General features: G+C 35.3%; 1 protein-coding gene across 1 annotated transcript in view; it reads left to right on the top strand.

Moving 5' to 3' along the window:
• LOC134265031 (poly [ADP-ribose] polymerase tankyrase-like) overlaps positions 1-17,473 on the top strand; it is a 39,980-nt gene extending 22,507 nt beyond the window's left edge. Inside the window, exons 10-14 of the mRNA XM_062747310.1 lie at positions 12,064-12,330; positions 13,124-13,227; positions 15,632-16,001; positions 16,585-16,713; positions 17,142-17,473. Of these exons, the coding sequence (XP_062603294.1) occupies positions 12,064-12,330; positions 13,124-13,227; positions 15,632-16,001; positions 16,585-16,713; positions 17,142-17,473 (1,202 nt within the window). The remainder of the gene's footprint in view (positions 1-12,063; positions 12,331-13,123; positions 13,228-15,631; positions 16,002-16,584; positions 16,714-17,141) is intronic.
• Positions 17,474-19,193: the final 1,720 nt, after the last annotated feature.

The following is a 19,193-nucleotide window of genomic DNA, read 5'->3' as shown; positions in this document are numbered from 1 at the left end:
CTGTACCCATGCACTTTCAATACCGCTTACTTTACGAAAACTTGCTAATTGAAAAAAATTCCTGTATTTTATATTATTCCTGAAGACTTAAGATTTGATTGATGAAAATGAATGCTGGCAAAGCAGGTAACAACATTGTCTTTGTTTGTAAGGCTTATTATATAAAATGTATTTTAGAGGAACTTGGATTTAAAGTTCATAAACTCTCTGCTACCTCAAATGAAATTTTTCCTCAACTTTTATGATTTTCCAAAGGAAATGTATCTGCTGAATAAAATGCAAACAATTATAGCATGGCTTGCGGGGCAAAATTTGACAAAAACGGCACTTAAACTTGACAAATGTATATAGGAATAATAGACATTTGTGTCATTAATAGTTAAATATCTTATCAGAGTATAGATGTACCTTAAGTAGATCTACAAGTAGGAATCCAACTTCTAATCTTTCTAAGGGGGAAATTCTTCAAAATCGTATGTCAGTTTGGAATACTTTTAATATTCCAAACATCCAAAACAAATTGAATTACAATATCTAATTATCTATATAATTCCGAAGCTTAATAAAAATTCTTACAAATATACATAGCAGGTTCAAGTAAATGTTTATCCAAGCCTCTTTTTTTACTCCTCACAAACATTTTAACAGTCGTGATGGAAAAACTTCAGGAGTATTATGAACAATTGTTTCAGAAGTGGTGTGTATCTAAGGAACTTTTGGTAAACTTTATATATTAAAAGATATTACAAAAATCAACAGCTTAAAAACTTAAACGACATTTTTACTTTATACAAAACAATTTCTGGCACGAAAAAGTCCAGGCTTTCTGATACCATTGACAATTTTTTTCAATAAAAATGAAACTCGTAAATTTATTTACCTAAAATCGATCATTTTCAACATTATTTTGTTAAAAACATTCTGATTGTGCACACTATGACACAAGTACTCTGTGGTTAAAATAAAAAAGATGCTTGGGTTTTTAATTGACAATATATATGTGGTTTTTATAGACAAGGTCTTTCAACAATCTATCGGAATTCTATGGGGTACCAATTGCATAATATTTGCAGACCTGTTTTTGTATTCATATGAAGCAACAGTTGTCCAAAATCTTATTGCAAAAGAAGAAAACACTAGTTGTGGCCTTCAACTGGACATTTAGATATATCGACTACTTATTGTCAATTTACCATGTTTATTACCGTTCTTATGCCGATACGATATATCCCAGTGAACATGGGCTAAATCCACGGAGTCTTACATGTCTATTCAATTTAATTATGTTCCCCTTTACGAAGTTGGGGAAGGATGTTTTTACTCTGTTTCTTATTATTATGTTCCCCATTTGGGAACATATTGTGGTTACTCTGTTTCTTAAGATTATGTTGTCCCAAAAAGTTGAACAATGTTTACACTCTGTTTCTTATTATGTTCAGACCAAACGGACAGTTGGGGAACATATTGACTCTGTTTCTTATTATTATTATTATTATTTTTCTTCTCGGGAAAATTTTGTCACGAATGATCTTGTAAACTACACATCCGATTTAGGTGAAATGTTTTTAGGGTCAGTATGCACTATGTAGATTTGCGGAACAAAGGTCATTTTGCGCGCACGTGCTTGCAAGAGCGTGTGTGCAAACGTAAATGACCGATTTAATTGATATAGGCTTAACTTTTTACATTTTTGATGAAATGCTTTAAAACTCATAATATAAGGATATATTAGTAGCATAGACAATATCACATGATCAAAATAGCAAGATCTCACGCGCATGCACGTGCGCTTCGCTCTAATTGGCTGAAACTAAAGTCTCAATATCTTTCTTGCTTTTTGACGAAATCCTTTGAAATTTTTAACAAAGCCATGCATTAGGATGTCCTACAACATGATATATAGCAATTATCATAAAAACACGTGCATGCACGTGCGCTGCAATCTGATTGGCTGAAACTTTAAATAGTTAACTTTGACAATCAAACGAGGTTTTTGAACAGAGATAGATATAATGGACTTCTACAAGAAGGTGTGGTCACATGCACATGCATGCACGTGCGTGTACATGCGCTGCAATCAGATTTTAATTTAAACAGCTATTACTTTTGTTTACAACCAAACGGGGTGGGATTTAGAATATAGATTTAATGTATTAAAGAAGGTATGAAAAAATGCATGCACGTGCGTGTACAAATCTGATTGGCTTAAACTTTAAACAGCTATTAATCCAGGTTTACAAAAAATTATTTAGAACATAGATAAATGTAATGGAAGCAAAAACACCATGCTCATGTATGCACGTGCGTGCACGTGAAAGGAGTAAAATAAAAAATACACTTGAATGAGCGTATTTTTTCATACTTTTGGATTAAATACTTTAATATTTAGTATATCAAAATATATAGATTGTGTAGACAAGATGATATGGTCATTACGCACATGCATCACATGCGCAAGCGTGCAATGCTTAAATTTGAATGAACTTGGTACACTTCTGGGTAAACGTTGTTAAAGTCTTAAATGTATAGAGTTTGTCCTATTTAATAAAGCCTCCAGGGAGTATGGCTCCAAAAGGGAGTTGGGGAGCGTTTGGGGAACATCTGTAACGGTCCCCGTTACAATTAGCACTAGTTATTATTATTATTATTATTATTCTTTTTTCTTCTTATTTCTTCTCCGGTACTTTTTTGGAAGTATAGTTCTCAGAAACTGTTTTTCACCAAACTAAGTTAAAACCTTTTTAGGGTTAGTAGGCATGTTGTGTAATGTGCCGAAAAGGTCATTTTGCGCGCATTCCATGCAAACGGGCGCGTGCGATGAGTAAAATGACTGATATATTAAATATGGTTGTAACTTATATATTTTTTGATGAAATGTTTTGAAACTCATTATATAAAGATATATAAGTTGTGTAGATAAGATGACATGGTCAAATTTGCATGAACTTGCACGTGCGCTTTGCTCTGATGGGCTGAAACAGAAATCTCAATATCTTTTTTGTTTTATGATGAAATGCTTTGAAATTTCTAACATAGACATGCATTAGGATGTACTACAATATGATATATAAAATTTTTCATGAAATCACGCGCATGCGCGTGCGCTGCAATCTGATTGGCTGAAACTTTAAATGAGTATAACTCCCTTGGTTTTCAACCAAACAGCATGAGATTTACAACATAGATAGACATAAAGGACTCCTACAGGATGGTATGGTCACCATTCACATGCATGCATGTGCGTGCACGTGCGCTTTGCTCTGATTGGCTGACACAAAAATCTCAATATCTTTTCTGTTTTTTTACAAAATGCTTTGAAATTTAAAACATAAGCATACTTTAAGATGTCATACAATATGATGTATAATAATTGTCATTAAAATACGCGCATGCACGTGCGCTGCAATCTGATTGGCTTAAACTTTAAATGGCTATAACTCCCTTGTTTTTCAACCAAACAGGATGGGATTAAGAACAATGACAGACATAATGGACTCCTACAAGAAGGTATGGTCATCATGCACGTGCGTGCACGTGCAAATGAGTAAAATAGTGTAGACAAGTTGATTTCGTCATTATGCTCATGCAATCACATGCGCACGCCTGCATTGCTTAAATTTGAAATACTTGGTATACTTTTGGAAAAACGTTGTTTACGTCTTAAATGCATAGATTTTGCCTTCTTTAATGAAACTTAGAGGGAATATGGCACGAGAAGTTTTTGGGGAACATCTTAACGGTTCCCGTTACAATTAGCACTAGTTATTATGTTCCCCAAACGAAGTTGGGGAACATATTGTTTTTACTCTGTTTCTTATTATTATTATTTTTCTTCTTCTTCTTCTTCCTGGAACTTTTTTGTCCAGGAATGACCTTGTAAACTGTTCGTCCGATGTAGGTAAAACCTTTTTAGGGTTAGTAGACATGTTATGTAAATTTGCGGAAATCATTTTGTGCGCACGTGCTTGCAAGAGCGTTGCAACATGTGAAAAAATATAATAGATATAGCCACAACTGTTCTATTTTTAGATGAAATGCTTTGAAACTCATAATTGAGGATATATCAGTAGTATAAAATGAATGATGAAAATAGCCTTTCTCACGCGCATGCACGTGCACTGCGCTCTGATTGGCTGCAACTAAAGTCTCAAATCTTTCTTGTTTTTTGACGAAATCCTTTGAAATTTTGAACATAGTCATGCATTAGGATATCCTACAACATGAAATAAAGCAATTATCCTGAAAACACGTGCATGCACGTGCGCTGCAATATGATTGGCTAAACTTTAAACAGCTATAACTCCCTTGGTTTTCAACCAAATGGGATCTGGAACATAGATAGATATAATTTCTGCAAGTAGGTATTTCACTATGCACATGCATACACGTTCGTGTACATGTGCTGCAATTTGATTGGCTGAAACTTTAAACAGCTTTAACTTGTTTTCACCCAAACGTGGAATTTAGAACTTAGATAGATGTAATGGACTTCTACAAGAAGGTATGGTCACCATGCTCATGTATGCACGTGCATGCACGTGAAATGAGTAAAATCAAACATACACTTGTATGAGCGTATTTTTTAAATAATTTTGGATTAAATACTTTAATATTCAGTGTATTAAAAATATAGATTGTGTAGACAAGATGATGTGGTCATGACGCAAATGCATTCACATGTGCACGCGTGCAATGCTAAAGTTTAAATGATTTTTGTACACTTCTTTGTAAATGTTGTTAAAATCTCAGATGCATAGAGTTTGTCTTATTTAATGAAGCTTACAGGGAATAAAAAAGGGAGTTGTGTAGCGTTTGGGGAACACTGTAACGGTCCCCGTTACAATTAGCAAGTTATTATTATTATTTTTTTTCTTATTTGTTCTCCGGTACTTTTTTGTTTTTTTTCTCAGAAACTGTTCACCCAACTGACCTAAAACCTTTTTAGGGTTAATAGGTGTGTAGTGTAGGTGTGCGGAACGAAGGTCATTTTGCGCGCATACGCCTGCACGTGCGTGCGCGTGAAATGAGTGAATTGACTGAAATACTTAATATAGCTATAACTTTTTCATTTTTTGATGAAATGCTTTGAAACTCATTACATAAGGATATATTAATAGTGTTAATAATATGACACTGTCAAATTAGCACGAACTCACGCGCATGCACGTGCGCCTTCCTCTGATTGGCTGAAACAAAAATCTCAATATCTCTTTTGTTTTCCGACGAAATGCTTTGAAATTTTTAACATTGTCATGAATTAGGATATCCTACAACATGATATGGAAAAAATTTCATGAAATCACGCGCATGCACGTGCGCTGCAATCTGATTGGCTGAAACTTTAAATGGCTATATCTCCTTTGTTTTTTGACGAAATGCTTTGAAATTAAAAACATAGTCATGCATTAGGACATCCTGCAATATGATATATAAAAAATTTTAAGAAATCACGCGCATGCACGTGTGCTGCAATCTGATTGGCTGAAACTTTAAATGGCTATATCTCCTTTGATTTTTGATGAAATGCTTTGAAATTTAAAACATAGTCATGCATTAGGATATTCTACAATGTGATTTAGAAAAAAAATTCTTGAAATCACGTGGATGCACGTGTGCTGCAATCTAATTGGCTGAAACTTGAAATGGCTATAATTCTTTTGGCTTTCAACCAAACAGGATGGGATTTAGAACATAGATAGATATAAGAGCCTCTAACAAGAAGGTATGGTCATCATGCACGTGCACGCACGTGCGTGCATTTGGAACGAGTGAAATTAAAAATACACTTGAATGAGTGAGTTTTAATAGTTTTGGACTAAATGCTTTAATATAAAGTATATTTAAATATATAGAAAGTGTAGACAAGATTATATGATCATTATGCACGTGCATTCACATGGGCAGTGCACGCGTGCAATGTTAAAATTTGAATATAATTGGTATCCTTTTGGGAAAACGTTGTTAAAGTCAAAAATGCACAGATGTTGTCTTATTTAATAAGGCTTACAGGGAATATGGCATCAAAAGGGAGTTGGGGAGCGTTTGGGGAACATCTGTAACGGTTCCCGTTACAATTAGCACTAGTTATTATTATTTTTCTTCTTCCTATACTTATTTGTCCGGGAGTGATCTTGTAAACTACACATCCGACTTAGGTAAAACCTTTTTAGGGTTAGTAGGCATGTTTGTAGATTTGCGGAACGAAGGTCATTTTGCGCGCACGTGCTTGCAAAGCGTGCACGTGCAACATGTGAAATGACCGATTTTATTGATATAGGCGTAACTTTTTACATTTTTGATGAAATGCTTTGAAACTCATAATATAAGGATATATTAGTAGCATAGACAATATGACATGGTCAAAATTGCAAGATCTCACGCGCATGCACGTGCACTTCGCTCTGATTGGCTGAAACTAAAGTCTCTATATCTTTCTTGTTTTTTGACGAAATCCCTTGAAATTTTGAACATAGCCATATAGTAGGATATCCTACAACAGGATATATAGCAATTATCATGAAAACACATGCATGCACGTGCGCTGCAATCTGATTGGCTTAAAATTTAAATAGCTATAACTCCTTTGATTTTCAACCAAACAGGATGGGATTTGGAACATAGATAGATATAATGGACCTCTACAAGAGGGTATGGTCACCACGCACATGCATACACGTGCGTGTACATGTGCTGCAATCTGTTTGGCTGAAAATTTAAATAGCTATAACTCCCTTGGTTTTCAACCAAACTGGGTGGGATTTAGAATATAGATAGATGTAATGGACTTCTACAAGAAGGTATGGTCACCATGCTCATGTATGCACGTGCGTGCACGTGAAATGAGTAAAATCAAAAATACACTTGAATGAGCGTATTTTTTAATACTTTTGGATTAAATACTTTAATATTTAGTATATTAAAATATATAGATTGTGTAGACAATATGATATGGTCATTACGCACATGCATTCACACGCGCACGCGTGCAATGCTAAAATTTGAATGAACTTGGTACACTTCTGGGTAAACGTTGTTAAAGTCTCAAATGCGTAGAGTTTGTCTTATTTAATAATTCTTACAGGGGATAGGGCACCAAAAGGGAGTTGGGGAGCGTTTGGGGAACATCTGTAACGGTCCCCGTTACAATTAGCACTAGTTCTATATTGTTCTTGAAAGACGTTAATGGTAATCTTAACAACCAAGCTTTATTATAAAACGTTATGACTCGGACTTTTCACTCGTCAACTTCTATTACACAGCAATCTACCTTAATTACATACATATGGGGTTTATAACTTTCAGTTGCCTCGATATACCTTCAACTTTTAGTTGGTACGTGATCAAATCTACTGGTGTCACAACAGTATTAATTTCTGCTATATATTCTTACCAAAAATGCGCAAGTTTGAGTAGATGTAACTAATTCAAAAGAAACTTCTGAGAAGTTTCCTTTTCAGATCTTGTAAAACCATTCTTTATAAAGATTTTAGTACCAAAAAATACATAGCCATCCAGCAAGGCACACAAGTTTGTTTCGGTCGAAGTCGAGCAGGTGCTTTAAAATCTAGTCCAGGGCCTAATCATTCCCCACTCTTGACAGTATATAGAAAAATCAGCGCGCCCTAAATTTAAATAAATCTGGTCAATACAGGAAGTTTACATGTTGTTTTTCATCTCATAAAAAAAAATCATCTCCAGTCTCGTATCAAAATGCCCGAATCGGAAGGGAAGATTCCGGGAATATTTTCCGTCAGCCATGATTTGACGTGAACCAAAGTGTAATACTGTTATTGTTATGTTTATCACTCTGTTCATAGGGTTCTTTTAACACACACAACATTAACTGACTATGGTTTATTCATCAGTCTACAACACATCATGGCTACTGGCCAATGTTCATTTTCATTGTCATCATCTGAACAGTCCTGGTTTTCGGTCACAAAATTTAACTTGGATTTCTTCTTTTGTTTCTTATGTTGCACGGATTTCTTTTTCGAGCACATTTTATGTACAGTGATCCACCGTTATAACGCCAACATTTGTACCTTGGTCATTTTGGCATTATAACGGGGGTGGCGTTATATCGGGGGGAGAGAAGTGACGTGCACAAATAAATGAAAACAAATTTATTATCAATGTTCATGTACTACATGTATTTCAAGATTTCAATGCCTTTATATCAAATAAACGAATATAAAAGTTTACGTATGCTTGTCAGAAAATCAGTTTTTAGCTCTACTGGTCAGAGACCAGAAGAGCTTATGTGATAGTAATGCGTCCGGCGTCCGTCCGTCTGTCTGTCTGTCTGTCTGTCTGTCTGTCCGTCTGTCTGTCCGTCTGTCTGTAAACAATTTTTGAAAACGCTACTCCTCCTACATTTTTAGTCTGATTTCAATATTACTTGGCACACAAGTAGACTACATTAAGATACATAGAATAGTGCATCGGTTTTTGATTTCGATGAACGGTGTTGCCATGGTTACTAAAAATAGAATTTTCTGTGAAATTCCTTAAAATCTTCTATTTCTTTGTCTTTTTTAACTCTACTGGTCAGAGACCAGAAGAGCTTATGTGATAGTAATGCGTCCGGCGTCCGTCCGTCTGTCTGTCTGTCTGTCTGTCTGTCCGTCTGTCTGTAAACAATTTTTCAAAACGCTACTCCTCCTACATTTTTAGTCTGATTTCAATATTACTTGGCACACAAGTAGACTACATTAAGATACATAGAATAGTGCATCGGTTTTTGATTTCGATGAACGGTGTTGCCATGGTTACTAAAAATAGAATTTTCTGTGAAATTCCTTAAAAACACTACTCCTTCTACAGTTTTGGTCTGTTTTCAATATAACTTGGCACACAAGTAGACTACACAAAGATACATAGAATAGTGCATCAGTTTTTGATTTCGATGAACGGTGTTGCCATGGTTACTAAAAATAGAATTTTCTGTGAAATTCCTTAAAAACGCTACTCCTTCTACAGTTTTGGTCTGATTTCAATATAACTTGGCACACAAGTAGACTACACTAAGATACATAGAATAGTGCATCAGTTTTTGATTTCGATGAATGGTGTTGCCATGGTTACTAAAAATAGAATGTTCTGTGAAATTCCTTAAAAACGCTACTCCTTCTACAGTTTTGGTCTGATTTCAATATAACTTGGCACACAAGTAGACTACACAAAGAAACATAGAATAGTGCATCGGTTTCTAATTTTGATGAACGGTGTTGGCATGGTTACTAAAAATAGAATTTTCTGTGAAATTCTTTAAAAACACTACTCCTTCTACAGTTTTGGTCTGATTTCAATATAACTTGGCACACAAGTAGACTACACTAAGATACATAGAATAGTGCATCGGTTTTTGATTTCGATGAACTTTGTTGCCATGGTTACTAAAAATAGAATTTTCTGTGAAATTCCTTTAAAACGCTACTCCTTCTACAGTTTTGGTGTGATTTCAATATAACTTGGCACACAAGTAGACTACACTAAGATACATAGAATAGTGCATCGGTTTTTGATTTTGTTGAACGGTGTTGCCATGGTTACTAAAAATAGAATTTTCTGTGAAATTCCTTAAAAACACTACTCCTTCTACAGTTTTGGTCTGAATTCAATATAACTTGGCACACAAGTAGACTACACAAAGATACATAGAATAGTGCATCAGTTTTTAATTTTGATGAACGGTTTTGCCATGGTTACTAAAAATAGAATTTTCTGTGAAATTCTTTAAAAACGCTACTCCTTCTACAGTTCTGGTCTGATTTCAATATAACTTGGCACACAAGTAGACTACACTAAGATACATAGAATAGTGCATCTGTTTCTGATTTCGATTAACGGTATTACCATGGTTACTAAAAATAAAATTTTCTGTGAAATTCCTTAAAAACGCTACTCCTTCTACAGTTCTAGTTTGATTTCAAAATAGGTTGGCACACAAGTAGACTACACAAAGATACATAAAATAGTGCAATGGTTTTTGATAAGTACAAACCAGTAGAGCTACAGTCTCGACAGAGACTTCTGGTTTGAAAAACAGATCAATTATTGATTGTGTTGATGGTTTTATTTAAATAGCTACTCCAGTAAAAAGTTTATTTCAGATTTAGTTGTTGATTCTTTTGATTCTAAATGCCGTAAGAAACATTCAAGTTCCTGTCTGGACTCTACGTATGTAGGAACACGCCTTTTCCATCTTTTCACATCAATTTTCCATAGTTCCGTAAAATAAATTGAAATTTCTTGCTGCGAACGCTTTGGATTTTTTTTCGTGATATTTTATGATTTCCAGTTTTTGTTTCAAATTCAAGATAACCCGCCTTGATTTCGGCGAGTCAGCCATATTCTGACTTCAAAAAGAAGAGTAAAGATTTGAACTCAAATAATTATGTATGTAACTTATTATTTACTCCAAACTTTGATACCTGGAAGACTAATGACGGATAATTGCTTAAGACTGTTCACTGAAATTCTCTCCCCGACGATATAATTGGCGGTAATTATCGGGGTGATTATAACGGTAATGGACAGATTTGTACCTGAAATACGTTGGCGGATGGCGATAGGCGGGGGATAGCGGTAAAACGGGGTTTTATATAGCGAGGAAATCGGGACTTGACTTTTTTTTGGCGGTAGGCGGGGGTGGCATTATAACGGGGGGAATTATAACGGGAGAGCACTGTATATGTCCCATTTCCTGACATGTGTGACATTTACTGTTCTTGTAAAAGCACTTATCGGGTGTGTGGTTAGTCTTCGGATAGTCAGTTAATGTTGTGTGTGTTAAAAGAACCCTATGAACAGAGTGATAAACATAACAATTGGCGACGAGATTTACAACACCACAACCGCAAATACTGGTACTATGGCTGTCTACGGAAAAATAGAGAACTACGAGTTCGACATGAACTGGGACGAGTACATTGAAAGGTTAGAACATTCTTTAACTGCCAATGGAATTGACGATAATGACAAAAAGAAGTCTATATTATTGACAGTATGTGGTCAGAGGATGTACGGACTTATTCGTAATTTAACGTCCCCGGAAAAGCCATCTGATAAATCCTATGCAGAGTTGAAAACTTTGATAGCGCAACACTTGAAACCAAAACCACTAGCGATTGCGGAGCGATTTCGATTTTACCAGAGAAATCAGGGAAAACAGGAAACTGTTAGTCAGTATATTGCTGAACTTAGAAAGCTTAGTGAACATTGTGATTTTGGTGAGTTTTTGAATCAAGCATTACGTGATCGTTTAGTGTGTGGTCTTTCATCACTGGCAACCCAGCGGAAATTATTAGCTGAGGACAAATTAGAGTTAAAGAGAGCCGTGGACATAGCAATTTCTATGGAACTCGCTGAGAACAAAGCCCGCAAACTAAAGGCTGACGCTCAGGATGCTCACGGACATGAAACTGTACACAAGGTCAGTGTTGTAAAGAGTAAACCTTGCTACAGGTGCGGGAACTATGGTTTATTCATCAGTCTACAACACATCATGGCTACTGGCCAATACACAAAACGGAAAGCATGCGTAATATCTAAAAGATGAACCCAATATGATATGAACTCCGGATTTCCGGTATAATGGACATAACAGTTATGACACCTGCAGAGAAGCCCTTCGGCTTTGATCTCATGACCAACTAAAAGTTCATTTCGCAGAGAACTTTTTCACATTGTTGTTTATTTCTTAAACGAACGTGTTACAGTATTCTTCCGACAGTCCAATTGTTCTTATGACTTGCATAATTATTAAATATAATCATATACATGTAGTATACTCGTTATGCATATCTGAAAGTTTATCTCAATTCTTTTGAAGGTACCAACATGAAACATTTTCTTTAAATTTTATTATCAAGTCTTTCATTTATTAATTCCCAAAGAAATACTGTAATTATGTTTTATTACCTTTTTAATTCTAGGACTGGAGAAATCTGCAAAAATAAATACAGTACTAGTACATGTATTCAACTCTGAGTAAAACGCAATGAATGATTTGACATACACCTACATGTTCATAAGTATACAATAAAATACATATTGTAGGTACTGGTGAAAAACAGTCGTTGCTAAATAGATTTCTGGATGAGAACGGAGAATTCTCTAAGGCAAGCAACTTAGTAAATCTTGTTCAAATTTTGATTGAAAATGGTGCCTCCGTCAACGAATGTGAAGAGGGATTCGCTTCACCTCTGATAAAAGCTGTCAGACTTTCGTCATTTGAACTTGTGGATTTGTTACTCCGACAAGGAGCAAACGTTAATCACCATGGAAAGAACGGATTTACAGCATTACATGAATGTTGTATCAAGGGTAAGCAATAAATTCTTAAACCAACCTTTAAAATGTTGAGAAATAAATAAAAACAACTAAATGCAGCTGTTTCAAGTACACAAAAAAAATTAAAAATTATTAAAACTATATGATGAATAAAAAAGGTACGGTTTAAGCTTTATTGTGCCCTAAAAATTTCATGATTTCAAAAAGTTTTGAAACTGGCTGAAATATTAGTCAAGAATATAATTGTAATAAATCCGAAAGAATATGTCTTGAAGGAATACAATTCTGAAAATGTGACGTCATTAATTTGATCCACCTCAATTTTAAAGAGAAAAAAATCTAAAAAATCATTTTAAAGGTTCTTTTCCTTTAGAATATACATGTAGTGTCCACAGCCCTGACCAACTTTATGTTTTGGATATGTTGTGTAAAGTTCTTTGAAAAATCACATATCTCAAAATCTTTGTGGGTGATGCCTGTGGACAATATCAACTGAAACAAAAATTTCATTGAAATAGTGACTTCTGCAACTTTTTTAAAGAAAATACGTGAAAATGCACAAATTTATGACGTCACAATTAGCATTGAGAAGGTAATGAGAAACAAATATGATATTTATGCATGGAATTCCAAAGATCCAGAAAACATGAGTTTAACTTATTTTACATCACTTTTATTTTTAAGAAAAACACAGGGCAAGATTGAAACCGTCCCTTTATCTTTTTCGATGCAAGATTCCATCAACTTTAATACAATAATCTTGAACTCGATGAAAAAATATCTCTTAGCCTAACGTCTTGTATAGATATTTAACCTATCTTTCAAGGTAAATTTGAAGTAGAGGACCCTAACACAGAAATCTTCAATCTCCTATTAGGAGCAGGAGCCTCAGTGAACAGCCAAGCAAGCAGTGTGAACACACCAGTGACTGTAAGGATAAATAAAGGCTGTTTCGTTTTAAACAATGAGAAAAAGCACGGTCTTTTCAAATTTGTTTTCAATTTCTTTAAAAAGGGAATCTATCCTGACAGACAGAATAAAGAGGAACTACTTGCTTGATGTTAGCAGTTAGTAATTACAGTCTCATCAAGCAACTTCTAGATATTGGTGCAGATCCAACAGTTCAAGACCAAAATGGAAACACCGTATTGCATCATTTGTGTATGTCTCCTTTCATGTAAATATATATTTATTACTAGTATATACAAACAAGATGTGTTTGTGAAACACTGATGCCCCCGTATGGCAACATAGCAAAGATTTAACTTTTCTTAAATGCAAATGTAATTAATTGGCACAGAAGTAGGGTATTCTCATTGGAAAACAATTGTGAAATTTGAAAGTAAGCCAATGTTCAAGTTTTTTAATTTCAACAAGTACAGAAATCAAGGGTCAGAAGGTCAATGTATTTGGTATCAAATGAAAGGTATTGCCACAGAGAATACTTATATATAGAGTATGAAAGGCCTAGCCCTAACCGTTCAGAGTTATGGCCAAGAAAATTTTTTTTTTAAGTTGGTCAAACTGCAAGGTCAAAGTTCTTGTTATCAAATGAAAGGTCTTGTCAGAAGGATAAAATATGTCAAATATAAAAGCACTAGCTCTAACCCTTTAAAAGTAATGTCAAGGTTTGCTTTTTTAAAGTAGGTCAGTCTCAAATGTCAAGGTCAAATGGTCAAAGTTTTTGGTATCCAATGAAGGGTCTTCTCACAAGGATTACATTATACAATTATTGACTTTTGATGAGGTCTACTCGTGACTATACAGACCTGGTCAGGTATAGGTTGACCGAGGCCGAAGGCCGAGGTTAACCAATACCTGACCAGGTCTGTATAGTCACGAGTAGACCGAATTCAAAAGTCAATAACCGTTTTATTAAATGATGAGGAATTTTACAACACTGCTGACTCTTTCATTCTTGTCTCCTTCAAATATAAACATCCATAATGTAAAGTGTAATTACACTTTTTACGTGTTGATATACTTCAACAGCTAAACAAATATTAGTTAAAAAGTTAAAAACAATATTAATAAACAATAAATGCTCAACCATTTACTTTCAAAAGTTCGTAATCTCCTTGGTAATGGCGTCTGACATGTTTTACATTCACACCGACACATGCTTTGAAACACGCAATCTGATTGGTCGAAAAAGCTGTAAGCAAATCTATGGTTGGTCGAGAGGGAAAACCCGAATAAACCTCCCAGAACGTCATTTGAGGTTAACTCACTCTGAGGTACACACTAGTAAATGGCGTCTAGACCAATCAGAGAGCACCAAAATTCCTTATCATTTAATAATATTATATGTAGTATGAAAGCACTATCCCTTACCGTTCAAAAGTTATGGCCAAGGTTAAAGTTTTTTCACAAGTACGGAAATCTACAATGTCAAGGTCAAAAGGTCAAGGTTGTTGGTATCCAATGAAAAGACTTTTGACAAAGATTACATATTTGATGTATAAATGTCCTGGTATCTACTGTTCAAAAGATATGGCCAAAGTAAAAGTTTAAAATTTTCATGTAAAAGTTGATAAAACTCCAAGGCCAAGGTCAAATGGTACCCATAGAAAGGTCTTGTCACAAGGAATACACGTGAAATATGAAAGTCATAGCTCAACTATATCAAAAGTTATGGGCAAGGTAAAAGTTTTTGCGGACAAACAGACAGACAGACGGACGGACACTACAAAAACTATATAACCCTGAAATTTTGTTTACTGGGACATAAAAAGATGTCTTTTTTGAAACAGTGACGCCCACATATCGCAACCTAGTTAAGTTTAAAGTTCCCAAATGCAAATCAATTATAAAAGCAGGTCAAACTCCAAGGTCAAAGTTGTTAGTATCCAATGAAAAGTCTTGTCACAAGAATTACATATGTTAAATATGAAAGCCCTAGCCAGTACCTTGCCCTGGCCAGGGTTCAAGTTTTTTAATAGTTTGTCAATCTCCAAAAAGTCAAGTCAAAAGGTCAAAGTTCTTGGATAAAAGTCCTTGCATCAACCGTTCAAAGTTTTGGCCAAAGTAAAAGTTTGGGTTTTATTTGTGTGAAATTGTTTCAAACTCCAAGGTCAAAAGGTCTCCAAACGAAAGGTCTTATCACAAGGAATACACTCGTGAAATATGGAAGCCATACCCCCTTCTAGTCAGAAGTAATGGGCAAGGTTAAAGTTTTGGCGGACACACAAACAGACAGATAGACGGACAGGGCAAAAATATTTACCCAGAATTTTCGATTACAGGGGCATAAGAAACTTTTTACATAGATTTGAATCTGATGATAACTTGCATCACTAATAACATTTAACAAACAGAATCGATTTCATTTTAGACTTGTAAGCTATTCAGTATGATTTTAGGTTCAACTACATTAAAAAGAAAAAAGAAAGGAGAAATTCTGGAGCTTCTGCTTAAAAGTGTGACGGATATTAATGTTTTAAACCACGAAGGATACACTCCTCTAAACCTAATGATAAAGGAAAAGACAAATTTGAATGTGGAAGATGTTCAGGACTTACTTATGCAAAAAGCTGGTCCAAATATATGCCTCAAAGGATGCAATTCTCCGTTGATAAATTCACTTTTGAGATGTAAACTGGACGTTGCTTCTTATTTATTGAAAGCTGGCGGGGATGTAAAGCATGAAGGAAAATCTGGTTTGACTGCTCTTCATGCCGTTTTAAACTTGGAGCTTACTAGCGGTAAATCAGACATTTAACTCTTCAAAATTATTTGTAAAAGTTTAAGATAACGAACGGCAATGTGACGTTGTGGTAAGAATGTCCTCTCCAGAGCCGCGGAATAAGAAGTTGGTCATTACGTCGCAGGTTAGAATCCCACTGTGGGACGTGGAGACCGGTCCCTTGGATGAGATTCTATAAATCAAGTTCCGGTGTCGCAGTAGGTGCTGGCACGAAAATGATCCCTCAGTGATCAATGGCCCTTAGTGCCGCGTTTAGAACAAAATTGTTCGATCGACAGGGGAAGCTTACTCCTCTATGACATCGGACCCCATCTCTGATGTTTCAGGAGGTCTGTGTTTGCTCTGCTCCCGATTTGCTTTGTTTGAAAGGAGACTGGGTAATTCATTATAGTAACAATCACATTTTTCGGTGTACTAAAATTAATTCTATGTTTTCACAATTTATAAGGCTCCTAAAAGATTCATTTGCTAATAAGTAATATGTTTATTGTGATGAAATATTTAAATATACCTCATTCTATTCTTCTAATGTTTTACAAGTTGGTATTAATGCAAGGAAAATGTATTAAATGATTCAAAAGGATACATCACAGGGCGAATAGAGATGATTCAGAAACTTTTGGCAGCTGGTTCTGATGTGAATAAACGAGAATTGGAAGGCAACACAGGATTAATGTTTTGTTTGAAATCATCGTGCAAGCGAAGAAAAGGTATGGACAGAAAAGTAAATAGTTAACAGTAGTTGTAATAATATATTTGTTTGAAAATTACCCCCTCTTTTTATTGTATGCTTAAAGTGACATATTTTCATTTGTACAAGAACGTTTATAGATGGTGTTAAATGAATCATTCAGAAAGAAGAACAGGTTGTGTATCAGATTGATTAATTTGTTTGACGTGTATTTAGATTATTTTCTTCATCAAAATTAAAATTTCTTACGACCCACTTGCATTTCATTTGAAATACCGAAATTGATTCATTTGAAATAGATTAAAGAATGCATTTATGAATTATGTGATACTAGTATATCTGGGTAATTCAAAAATGAGTGTTTCGAGATTTATATGCTTGGAATAGGATATGATACATGTATATACAAAAACACCTCAGAAAAGTCTTTAAAATATTTTTATCTAGATGAAGTACTGCCAGTGATCGAATTCCTTTTGGAAGCTGGGGCAGATCCTAATATCAGTGATATCTCCGGCGGACGGCCACTGGAAATTATTATTAAATCATTATCGAAGAGCAGGAATGAAACGAAGATTCAAGAATTAGTCGAAATGATGTTTTTGTATGGGGCAAAATGCAACGAATATGAAAAAGGACAAGACTCTGTTTTACATATGGCTGTATCCAACGGACTTCAAGGCGTTGTTCAGATCTTGGTCAATAGAGGTGCAGATGTAAATCATAGGGGAAAGCATCAACAGATTCCACTTCATCGTTATTTCTCGTCAGGTATTTAAAACCGGTCTCGTAAAGACTAGTGGTGGGCATTCACTTAGTGAAAGAATTTCCGGGGTTTAATTCCCCTTTGTCGCACTGCATCCACCTTTAGATGTAAATATAGGTATTGGCTGTTCCTTCGCAGCCGTTCGGTCACTTTCTATTATAAAATTATAATATTGCATAGAAATGGTAGATTTTTCCTTCTTTAATATATCTGAAGTAATATAACTTCATTATACCTTATTATAGCCCCTGCTTTAAAAGTGGGAGGGTATACTGTAATCGTTATGTCCGTCCGTCTGTCTGTATGTCTGTCCGTCCGTTTGTCTGTTATGCTTTGGGGTACCCATCTCTTATCCGCAACTCCTCTTATGCCACTGAGTGAAATTGAATGAAACTTTTGCAGAATTTTTTTTACACATTGCCATTGTACACCTCCTATTTGTTACTTTTTGATCCGACACACCGACACGGGTTTCCCGGCCACAGCAAAACATGGACATATAACCATATAGGAGGCGGGGGGTATCATTTAGTGAGCTCATTGCTCACAGTACCTCTAGTTTTTTTTTTTTTTTTTGCTATCCGTTTTCGTCCGTCGTCGTGTGTCGTGCGTCGTGTGTTAACATTTGAACATTTTCAGCTTCTTCTCTGAAACCACTTAACCAATTTCAACCAAATTTGGTATACAGCATCTATGGGTGAAGGGGAACAAAAATTGTGAATTTTATGGTCCCCGCTCCCCCCCCCCAGGGGCCTGAGGGGTGGGACCAAAACCACTAAAATTAGGGTCAGGGGTTCTAGTGCTAGGGCGGGGCTATTTATATTATATAGAGAAAATGTGCATGATTTCTTTGAAAATCTTCTCTGCTCCTGGGTAATAAATAAACTAACTAAGCAAATAGTTATGATGAGCAAGAGTGCCTCTTCCAAAATTGTGAATTTTATGGCCCCAGGGGTTTTGGTGTTAAGGCGGGGCTCTATTGGTTATATAGTGAAAATGCATTAATTTTTTGAAAATCTTCTTCTCTGCTTCTGGGTATTAGATAAACTATGTAAGTAAATAGTTATGTTGATCATCAAGAGTGCCTCATCCAAAATTTTGAATTTATGGTCCCAGGGTCAGGGGCTTTGGTGTTAGGGCAGGGCTCTATTGATCATATAGTGAAAATGCATTTATTCTTTTAAAATCTTCTTCTGTGCTCCTGAGTATTAAATAAACTTAGTACATAGTTATGATAAGCAAGAGTGCCTCTTCCAAAATTGTGAATTTTATGGCCCGAGGGTCTTGGGTTCTGGTGTTAGGGCGGGACTCTATTGATTATATAGTGAAAATACATTAATTCTTTGAAAATCTTTCCTTTGCTCCTGGGTTTTATGCCAATGATCCAAATATATATATTCATGATGAAGAAAGGTGACCTAGAAAAATGGTAAATTCTATGCACCCCGCCCCTTCCCTGGGTCGGGGGTGAGGGGGTGCAAAGTCTGAAAATAAATTTAATGCTTTGAAATCTGCTCTTTGGTGTTAATCAACCATTTTATGATAAAATTTGCAAAATTTTGAAATATGTGGCCCCAGGATCAGTGGTTCCTTTGGGATGAGATGCACAACTGGTTATAAAGTGGAAGTGCATTTTCTCTTAATGTTACTCTGATCTACCTCTGGGTATTAATTAAATAGAGTAAGCATGCTAAGTCTATATATGTCGCGCACAGAATTGAGGCTGATTTTGT

This window comes from Saccostrea cucullata, unplaced genomic scaffold (assembly GCF_032062105.1).
Source record: "Saccostrea cucullata isolate Sc308-1 unplaced genomic scaffold, CSIRO_AGI_Scuc_v1 ctg1803, whole genome shotgun sequence".
In the NCBI taxonomy this organism is placed as follows: Eukaryota; Metazoa; Mollusca; class Bivalvia; order Ostreida; family Ostreidae; genus Saccostrea; species Saccostrea cuccullata.
The sequence above is the reverse complement of the archived record's forward strand: the minus strand, read 5'-3'. Positions and strand labels throughout refer to the sequence as shown.